The sequence below is a fragment of the Lactuca sativa genome, chromosome 2 (assembly GCF_002870075.4).
Source record: "Lactuca sativa cultivar Salinas chromosome 2, Lsat_Salinas_v11, whole genome shotgun sequence".
In the NCBI taxonomy this organism is placed as follows: Eukaryota; Viridiplantae; Streptophyta; class Magnoliopsida; order Asterales; family Asteraceae; genus Lactuca; species Lactuca sativa.
In genome coordinates this window covers 125,799,901-125,811,022 of record NC_056624.2, presented here as the reverse complement: position 1 = coordinate 125,811,022, position 11,122 = coordinate 125,799,901, and the positions used below count along the sequence as shown (strand labels likewise).

The 11,122-nt window shown below is 38.8% G+C and overlaps 1 protein-coding gene and 1 non-coding gene across 2 annotated transcripts; one reads left to right on the top strand and one right to left on the bottom strand.

Annotated features, from left to right (window-relative positions):
* Positions 1–284: 284 nt before the first annotated feature.
* Positions 285–391, bottom strand: LOC111898687 (small nucleolar RNA R71). The gene has a single exon (XR_002852667.1). It is a non-coding gene; the product is annotated as a small nucleolar RNA R71 (small nucleolar RNA).
* Positions 392–729: 338 nt separating this feature from the next.
* LOC111898666 (uncharacterized) lies at positions 730–1,980 on the top strand. Its single transcript, XM_023894561.1, has one exon. The coding sequence runs from the start codon at positions 730–732 to the stop codon at positions 1,978–1,980; it is 1,251 nt and encodes a 416-aa protein (XP_023750329.1).
* Positions 1,981–11,122: the final 9,142 nt, after the last annotated feature.

The window sequence follows — 11,122 nt, the reverse complement described above, 5'->3', positions numbered from 1 at the left end:
TTTTGAGCTTAAGGGTCACATCCTTGCTCCACTTAAGGAGATCCCCTTCACCGGCAAAGACCACGAAGATGCTTAGAAACACTTGGATGAAGTTAATGATGTAGCTGATTATTTCAATGTTCCAAACGTGCCTTGGGAAACTTAGCTACTTCGCATGCTTCCGGTTACATTGAAGGGTGCTGCAAAGGATTGGCTCAAGTCACTACCCCCCCGGATCCATCACTACATGGGCCAAGATGAGAGAAGAGTTCATTGATCAATTCTGCCCACCATCCAAGATATCGAAGCTAAAGAAAGCCATAGCCAACTTTGAACAACAAGCTGGAGAGTCACTTTATGAAGCTTGGGAGAGGTACAAGAGCTTACTAAGGAATTTCCCACATCATGACCTTAATAGTCAACAAGAAATCTCCATTTTCTATGATGGAGTAAATGTCACAACAAGGCAATTACTTGACTCGCAAGGTCCACTCACGAAGAAAGCACCTCCGGTGATAAAACAACTAATGAAAGAATTCTCTAAGCACTCTAGAGAATACCATAATCCAAGAAATGATGTGACAAGGGGGTCCGCCTATGCAGCTTCAGAAGATTTGTCAGCAGTCATGGCTATGTTGAAAAACATGGATAGGAGGATGGACAAAATGGATCAAATGATCCATGCTATTCGGTTGGGCTGTGAGAACTGCAATGAGCCTCATCTTACTAGAGATTGTGACTTAGATGAGAATGGCAATAAGAAGGTGCAAGTGTGCTACTCAAGTGGTGACCGATATGATGAAGATTGGCGAAAGAGAAAGAAAGAGTGTCTCCCTTATGATGAGTACAAGAAGGCTAAGGAGGAGAAGTTTAAACAAAAAAAAAAGAGGTTATTACCAAAAGGAGGAACCGACACAAGAAAGAAAACCAAATTTGGAGGAGATGCTTACCAAGTTTGTAGCTGCTTCAGAAAAGAGACATAATGATCGTGATGCTGCAATCCAAGAAACAAGAACAATGCTTAGAAATCAAAAAGCATCCATCCACAACATTGAGACACAGCTGGGACAACTTGCTCAACAAATCAATCAAAGATCACCGGGAGAACTTCCTAGTAAAACTGAAAACAACCCACGAGGCACGCACATAAATATCGTGACAACAAGAAGTGGGAAGATAATTACTCCTCTGGCCCCTATTCAAACTGAAGAAACCAAGGAGTTGCAAAAGGAAGATGCAGAAAAACAAAACAAAAGTCAAAATCTGCATGATACAGAAGCTACTCGTCGAGTTCAGAATATGGACTGGACGAGTCCAGTGACCATTCCGAAAAATCAGATTCCTGAAAAGCCCTTTCAGCCTCCAATGCCATTTCCAGCCCGAGCTAAGCAAGAAAAGAAGGAAGAGGAATACCAGAAGTTTCTAGACCATATAAAAGCTCTTCAAATCAACATACCATTCATCGAAGCAGTTGCACAAATGCCAAAATATGCCAAATTCCTCAAGGAGCTTCTAACCAATAGAAGGAAGATGGAGGAAGCAAAAAAGGTAGTTCTTAATGAGAACTGCTCAGCGGCCATGTTAAGCAAACTACCAAAGAAGAAGGGTGACCCGAGAAGCTTGACTTTGACTTGTCAATTTGGTAACTTGGCCACCATTCATGCTTTGGCTGATTCGGGAGCAAGTGTGAACCTCATGCCTTATTCATTTTTCAAGAAATTGGATCTCCTGGAACCAAGGCCAATTCGAATGGCAATTCACTTAGCAAATAAAACAGTCACATTTCCAAGAGGAATATGTGAAGATTTATTGGTCAAGGTGGACAAGTTTGTGTTTCCCGCAGACTTTATAATTCTAGACATGGAAGCGGATCCTCAAGTCCCGATCATCCTTGGAAGAACTTTCCGTAACACGACAAGTGCTATAGTGGACATGAGAGACTCGAAACTTACTCTACGAGTGGGGGTGATTCAGTCACTTTCGGGGTCGATCAAGTTATGAAGCATGCGAGGAATAGTGATGACACGACATTTTCAATTGACATGTTGGATGAATTGATGGAGGAATGGGATAATTAAGACCCAAACAAGTCTACCGTCATCTTTAATGAAGAACTTGATGCTGAAAAGACCTACTGGAAATTGATAGATTACTGGAAAAAGCTGATTATGAGGAATTAATGAAGAACTTTGAGCACTCTACTCGCCGAGTAGACTCGATCTACTCGCCGAGTCTAGTTGAAGAAACCCGAGAAGTCGTGAATTCTGCAGAGGACTCACCGAGTCCCTTACCTGTACTCGGCGAGTACAACATGCAGAACGCAAAAACAGAGCTCAAAGCACTACCAGATCACTTGGAGTATGCCTTCCTTGAAGATGGTCATCAAAAACCAGTTATAATAGCTTTTGATCTCTCCAAATCTGAAAAAGAAGAATTAGTTCAAGTCTTGAAGAAGCGAAAGCGGGCCATTGCATGGAGCATTACCGATATCAAGTGAATAAGCCCCTCTTATTGTTCTCAAAAGATTAACCTGGAGGAAGGAGCAAAGCCGGTTGTGCAACACAAAAGAAGATTGAACACAAACATGCAAGAAGTGGTCAAGAAGGAAGTAGTCAAGCTCTTAGATGCAGGGATCATTTATTCTATTTCCGACAGTTCGTGGGTGAGTCCTATCCAAGTGGTGCCCAAGAAAGGAGGGATGACAGTCATAACCAACGGGAAGAATGAGCTTATTCCAACACGAACGGTAACCGGTTGGCGAGTGTGCATCGATTATCGAAAGCTAAACGATGCCACTCGTAAAGACCATTTTCCTTTACCTTTTATTGATTAAATGCTAGAAAGTTTGTCGGGCCATAGCTATTATTGTTTCTTAGACGGATTTTCGGGTTACTTCCAAATACCCATAGACCCAATGGACCAAGAAAAGACCACTTTCACTTGCCCAAGTGGAACTTTTTCCTATCGTCGCATGCCCTTTTGGGTTATGCAATGCACCTGCGACATTTCAAAGGTGCGCGATGGCCATTTTCCACGAAATGGTGGAAAAATTCATGGAAGTATTTATGGACGATTTTTCTGTTTTTGGATCTTCCTTCCATGATTGTCTCACTAACCCTGATTTAATGCTTGCAAGGTGTGAAAAAACCGACTTAGTCCTTAATTGGGAAAAATGTCATTTTATGGTCAAGGAGGGTATAGTTTTAGGCCACAAAGTTTCCAAATCGGGAATTGAGGTGGATCAGGCAAAAATAGATACAATTGCCAAATTACCTCCACTAACTAATGTGAAGGGCATTAGAAGTTTTATAGGTCACGCGGGTTTTTACCGGTGTTTCATAAAATATTTTTCGAAAATGGCTAGACCTCTAGCACAATTGCTTTTAAAAGATGCACCATTAAATTTTACTAAAGAGTGTTTAGAGGCTTTTGAATTTTTGAAAGAAAAATTGACTAATGCCCCGATCATTATTGCCCCGAATTGGGATTTACCATTTGAAATAATGTGTGATGCTTGTGACTTTGCACTAGGAGCTGTCCTTGGTCAAAGGGTTGATAAGCACTTTCAACCCATTTATTATGCAAGTAAGACTTTGAATCCTGCCCAAGAGAATTACACCACCACCGAAAAAGAATTACTAGCTGTGGTGTATGCTTTTGACAAAATCTGCCCTTATCTAGTTTTATCTAAAACCACTGTTTTTACTGACCACTCTGCTATCAAGTATTTGTTTGCCAAGCAGGATGCCAAACCAAGATTGATACGTTGGGTTCTATTTCTACAAGAATTTGACATCGAGATACACGATAAGAAAGGAATGGAGAATGTAGCAGCCGACCACTTGTCAAGGCTAGAAAACCCGCAATTGGAAGCATTGGTGGAAGATCAAGTTGGAGATGACTTTCCGGATGAGTACATTATGGTAACCACGGGGGAAGAGCCATGGTTTGCGGATATATGTAATTACTTAGCTAGCAAGTATATCCCAAAAGATCTTACTCACCAACAATAGAAGAAATTCTTTTCAGAAATAAAATACTACTTTTGGGACGAGCCATATCTTTTCCGAAATTGCGTGGATGGAATCATTCGAAGATGTGTCTTCGGAAATGAAAGTCGACAAATTTTGGAGCATTGTCATAGCGGGCCCACCGGTGGACATCATGGAGCACACTACGCTGCTAAGAAGATATTCGATATTGGGTTTTATTGGCCCACTATTTTTAAAGATGCTACCCAATATGTCAAAGAATGTGATGCATGCCAAAGACCGGGAAACATTTCATCCCGAAACGAAATGCCACAACATAGTACTCAAGTGTGCGAAGTATTTAATGTATGGGGGATCGATTTCATGGGACCATTTCCCATGTCAAAAGGCAACAAATAAATATTGGTGGCGGTGGATTATGTATCCAAGTGGGCGGAGGCACAATCTTTACCAACTATTGATGCTCGGGTGGTGGTGCGATTTTTCAAGAAGTTATTTTCGAGATTTGGAGTTCCTAAAGCCCTTATAAGTGATCGAGGCACTCACTTTGCGAATGATCAATTAGAAAAGGTGTTAAGGAAATATGGGGTAACCCATAAATTCTCTACATCTTACCATCCACAAACAAGTGGGCAAACTGAAGTGACAAATAGAGCCTTAAAAAGCATTTTGGAGAGATCGATGGGGAGCAGTCGGAAGGAATGGTTGGATAAGTTAGATGATGCACTTTGGGCCTTCCGAATAACTTTCAAAACACCTATTGGTACTACACCATATAGGCTAGTTTATGGAAAGCAATGTCATTTGCCAGTGGAAATAGAGCATAAAGCTTTTTGGGCTTTAAAAATGTGCAACTTTGATATAGCTAAGCTTAAAAACAACCGGTTGATGCAAATGAATGCTCTTGAGGAACTTCGCAATGAGGCTTACACTAACTCCTTAATTTATAAAGAGAAAACCAAGAGTTGGCATGACAAGAGGATCAAGGGTAATAAAGATTTTCATGAATGGCAAAAGTTGTTGCTTTTTAATTCAAGACTCAAACTTTTTCCGGGCAAACTAAAGTCAAGATGGGATGGTCCATTTCTAGTGAAGAAGGTGTTTCCACATGGAGCTATCGAGTTATTGTCAAGAGATGGCAACCCTTTCAAGGTTAATGGACATAGAGTGAAAAAATACGAAGAAGGAATCCGGAGAAATGAAGACATAGAAGAAGGGCTGCTGCTAGAGGGAATGGCAGAAACATAGAATGGAAGGAGTCCAGATAATGACTCCTTAAAAAGAAGCGCTTCCAGGAGGCAACCCGAGTTTAGAGTTTGCATTTCTTTTCCCTTTGTTTTCTTTTTCATTCCTTAGGATCTGTTTTCTTTCATTCTTCTTCTGAAATTATGTTTAAAAATGATTGCTTGAGGGAAAGCAATGCTCAAAGTGTGGGGTGGTGGTTTAAATTTTTTTTTTTTTAAACTACATGCTCTACTCGCCGAGTTTATACGTACTACTCGGCGAGTACCTATTCGAAATCCCCGAAAATCGCGAATACGCATTTCTACTCGGCGAGTAGATGTTTATACTCGGCGAGTAGAACATTTACATGGGTTTTTACAATCTGTAAATTAGGGTTTTTTTTCTTTTATTCACTTTCACCAAACCACTCATACTCGTCATGCACTTCTACTCTTAAGCCTTTTCTCTAGTTTTTTTTCTTTCTTGTTGAATCTCCATCCACCAAGTGAAAAGGTATGATTTTTACTCTCAATACTTGTTAAAGATTGCAACTTTATCAATTCTTGGTTCTTATTTTGCTTAAAATCCGGATTTGGGGGTTTTCTCCAATTCTAGGGTTTTGATTTTACTATGAATTAGGAAGCTTTAGACAAAATTTCTTATGAATGTGTGTTTAAGGGACTTAATACAGCAAACCCCTTTGCAAAATTAGGTGTTTTCATTGACCTAATATGGTCCGATTGAAAACTGTTCCCGAAGTTCATCCTACTCGCTGAGTAGTTCATGAACTCGATGAGTAGGTGCCAAGACAGATCTGTTTTGGTTGATTTTAATTGTTGGGTTTTGTTTGTTGTTGTTCTCTTGATGCTATTTTGCAGAAATTATGTCTAGAAGAGGGCAGACTTCAAGGGGAGGAGGCCAAGGAGATATTCCATGGCTTACTTTTCAACAAATAACTTCAAGATCTTCACAAGCCCGTGCAAAGAACTGATTAGAGGCTCTCAAGCAAAAAGAAATTCACCTTCCCAATGCAGTTAATTGGGATTGGTTGGGGAAAATTGGTTTGGAAGAAGAATTGACACCTTACGTGTTGAAATCTTGTGATGTGGGAGAATCTACAATAGTTTGTGATGGATGGTTACAGATATTCAAGATCCAAGAACCAGTCTTTGTAGAGCTATATTGGGAATTTTTTGCTACCATCTCATTCCGAGGTGGTAGTGAATATTATAACCACAATTTCATTTCTTTTTCACTTGGAGGGGAGCTGCGACAATGCAGTATTGCGGAACTTGCTTGGAGGATAGGCATTTATGATCAAAATGCCATGTTGACGGAAGATTTTGAGACCTTCTTGGAGCAATGCCATGTTGTTGCTTCCACTTGGTGGAATACCATTGCGAACCGGGTGTACATTCCATCTTCTGCATAAGAAGGCCATATCCGCTCGCCCATTCATCGTCTGATTCACCGCCTCATTGCCATCATCATCAATATGAGGAAGGATGATGACAAGGTCCCAACCCTTGACATTTTCTACCTTTGGAGCATCATCCCCCCAGACATCTTCTGCAACATGCCCTATTGCTTAGCCAAGTATCTCACGGACGGAGCTGTTAAGGAAAAGGTTACCTACAAAATTAATGGAGGAATGTTTGTAACAAGACTCGCGAGATCATTTGGGATCCTAGACTTACAAGAGGCTAGGGCCTTAACTGTGATTTCTCCTCCTCCATTCAACACTACACTATATCGGAGGGCGAGAATTATGGAAAAAATTGGGGATTCATATGCAATGCCACATGCAGACGAGGCGGTTATTCCCGAAGAGCCGGGACGAAGGGTTCGACAAAGGAATGAACGGGCCCGAGAAGACCCACCGGTTGTTCCGGTGGAAGATGAAAATGATGGGTGGAATCAAGTGGAATATCGAAGATATTTGGATGACATTGGGCAAGGTGTTCACTACAACAATGAGTTATTCAATTATCTTTTTCAGCAAATGAACATCGCCCCAAAGCCCGACCCCGGGTACCCTTACATCATGAATTGGGAGGAGAGGATGTGGAGAAGAAACAATCAAGAAGGAGGCAGTGGCGCAGGAGGGGAAAATATAGAAGAAGAAGATTGAAGATTGGTTGTTTTTATGTTTTTTTTAATGTTTTTATGGTGTTTGATTATGAACTTTGTTGAACTTGGATATTTATATTTTTAGGACTTTGATTTGTTTGCTTTCACTCGTGGTTACATGTTTTTCAGGTTGGAAGATTTGGATGCATATAGGAGTCTTTTTGGTCAAGGTTCAAGTGAGGATTGCTTTAGATGAGAGTGCGAAATGTTTCAATTAAGGTTGAGTCCGTTAGGATTGCGAGTGATCAACTGTGTTATTACTGGAGGAGGTACGAGAAGATTCATTGTAATATCCCGATCTAGCACTTCAGTCAAGAGTCAACGAGCAGGAAATTTTATTTTCGAATCAGAGTATACTCGTCGAGTGAATCTAGAGTACTCACCGAGTACATGTGTAATTACGCGATTTTACTGCAAAATGATGATCTACTCGCCGAGTTTACGCCTAACTTGCCGAGTCTGTCAACATTTTTCTACTCCAGAGTTGTTTTGGGCACATTCATTGCAGTCCTTAAATATTTGAGTCATTTATATGTTTACCACATGCGACATGACAACCAAGATATGGATGAGCTGTTCCCATGTCTAAAGTCATTCAAAGTAGGAGCTTAATTGAATAAAATCAGCTTCACGACAGCTACCCCAGGGGAGTTTGTTCCAATTCTCTCTATATTTCATATTTATATTTTTCATGCATAACATGCAATGGGGACATTGCATGAAGTAAGTGTGGGGTAGGGGGTTGGTTACATATTAGTAAATTTAGAATCCTAATATCTTAATTTAGGTATATTTAAAAAAAAAAATCAACTTTTGCATACCAAACATATTGCTTAGGACTTAATTTAGAAAATTTTGGTAAAAGTAATTAGGATTCCATGTTAGATTTATGTTGATAATTGCATGAAGACCCAAATATTTAGTTGACCTTATATACGTTCTAGTGTATTTGTGGCTTCCTAATTCCAGTGAAATCATGGGACAAAAACATGACCTTGCTTAGCCCGAAGGATGCAATATGTTTAGCATCGTGTACCATAAATGTATCCAGGAAAATTTTATTCTTTAGCTAATAAAGGTTGAAGTTGAGTGCCCCTGCTTAAGCATGTAGGGTCTTGAAAAAGAAAAAAAAGAGAAATAAATGAGTTACATGTGAAAAAAAAAGAGAATTAGAAGAAAAAGATTGAAGAATTTTTGGAGTATCAAAGTCAAAGTATGAAGATCAAAATTCTGAAGATTCAAAATTTGAAGATACGCGAAAATCGAAGATCAAATTGTCAAAGAAGTGAGGATGCAAAAGAGTTCCATAGTGGTATCATAAATTCTAAATTTTAGATTATGTATGCTTGGGTTGCTCAACCAAAAACACCTTGAGGTTAGGAAGTTTTCTACGGATGGATTCGGAGGGATGCATAAAATGAGCATTGTTCGGGATAAGTGGGTGAACGTTTATGAGGATTGTAAGTATTTGCAATATTTGAGGGGGGGAGGAGGGGTTAAGAAAATTTTAGACACAAATGCACGCGTTGCGGTTTCGGCATAATGGTTGGGTTCAATTGGAGTTATCCTATGTGATTCTAATGTGCTAAAATTGAGTTTTGCTTGGGGGCAAGCAAAAAACAAGTATGGGGTATTTTGATATGTGCATAATTAGCCATATGTTTAGTATTGATTTTTATTCATTTTTAGCTAATTATGTGCATAATATGGAAAAAAGGTACTTAATAATGTCTAAATTGTGTTTTCAGTCCAGAAGACATGCTTGGAATAAAAAAAGGAATAAGGAGAATCAATTAGAAACCAAAGAATGAAGAAAAAGAAGATATCTGGAGCTACTCGGCGAGTCTACGAAGCTATTCGGCGAGTTCCCGAGAATATTCACGAAGAAAAGTCAAGAGTCCTTGATAAACACGTATTTTCCACATCTACTCAAAGAGTTGGGGACCTACTCGCCGAGTTGGCCCTGTTTTGTGATAAGTATAAATTGGGAACCTTATTCCAAATTGGGGACTTTTCTGGCTTTTTGGGAGATACACATGCGATTGAAGAACCCTTTGGAGCAAAATAAGTCTTTGTTGTTTTTGTACACATTCAATACTTATGACCAGTTTCTTTAAGTTCTTCTCGAAGTATCCTATGTCAGACAATCATTCGCCAATCATTAACGAGGTGTTCAAGGTTCTTCATGCTTATGGCCACCTCGTCCTTGGTTGATTGGTTACTTAGGTCTTGTGGTTTTGTTTAGGTCTTGTGTTATGAACGTTGTAACTTCTTCGTACGATCTCATAATTTAACGATCTTTATATCCACACGTTCGTATTTGAGTCTACTATAACCTTCGCTTATATTACTGCCGTTAAAAAGTAATATATTTTTACTTATGATCTCTCTCTCTCTCTCTCTCTCTCTATATATATATATATATATATATGTGTGTGTGTGTGTGTGTGTGTGTGTGTGTGTGTTCTTTATAAATGTATGTATGAAAGTTTTTTATAAGCTCGTAAGTAAATATACATTAATTTTTAAGGAGAGTAATCTAAACAAAATTTTTAGTAGACTCAAATACGATCATGTGGATATAAAGATCGTATGAATAAGTTATGAGTTCAGAAATACAAGACCTAAGTAACCAAGAAACCAAGGTGGCGGTAGGCATAAGCATCAAAAGACCTGAACACCTCATTAATGATTGTTCCATGTAGGATACCGTGAGAAAAACTTAAAGAAACTGGCCATAAGTACTGAATGTGTACAAAACAACAAAAACTTATTTTGCAACAAAAAAAAAATTTAAGACTAAATGTGCGAAAAAGTTATTAAGGACTAAATGTGTACAAAGTGAGAAATATATTACCCTATTAAGTCATTTTTTCTAGCTTACTTGGAGTAGCTGATCGTAAGGACTGAATGTGTATAGTTAAACAAGTTGAATGGGAAAATATGGACGGAAAAAAGTCATTGACCAAATCTATAAAGATTAAAAAGTATATTACCCTTTTAAGTCATTATCCCACAACACAAACATACAAAAGCATGATGAAAACACACCAAGAAACTAATGACAACACTAAAACGCATCACCAAACACACCATACACTTGTTAATTGAAATAAATATGAAACAAAATGTAGCCTCTATTTCCAACACTAGTTATGTTTGGCTCATGAAAATAAACACCACCAAACTCATACGATACACCCTCCTTAGAAACGGAGGCTCGACACTAAGGGCGTGTTTGACACGGAGCTTTTGGAAGAGTTTTGGAGCTTCTAGGTTTTAGCTTTTGATAAAACGCTCTAGTTTAAACAAAAAGTTTCATTTCGCAGTACGAGCGCTTAGCTTTTTGTTTTAACAAAACGCTCCGATTCTAAAAGCTATTTCATATAGCGTTTAACAAAATGCTCCTGAGCTTTTGAAATCAATTTCCATAATTACCCTTAAAAATATATTTATACATTTATTTATTTTTAACCAATTTTCCTTTTATGTAATTTTATATATTTCAAAAGCTTCCAGCTACTTTTGCCAAACATTCATATAACAAATAAAAGCTACAACTTCTCGCTACCAGCTACCTGCTACCCTCTACCAGCTACCTGCTTCCAGCTAACCGCTACCCACTTCCAGCTAACAGCTACTTTTGCCAAACAGGCACTAAGTGTACAACAAATGCACATGATAGTACTCTTTTTGGGAGAAGACAATCTTCGAGTTTCCTATTATGGGATCATATGCAAGCATCTACGTTAAGCAATAGAAGTAAATTTATTTTCCTTATGAATGAAGAACAAGAT

Bases quoted from the DNA above. Each gene is read 5' to 3' on its own strand.
- LOC111898666 (XM_023894561.1), top strand. From the start codon at position 730: ATGGCAATAAGAAGGTGCAAGTGTGCTACTCAAGTGGTGACCGATATG.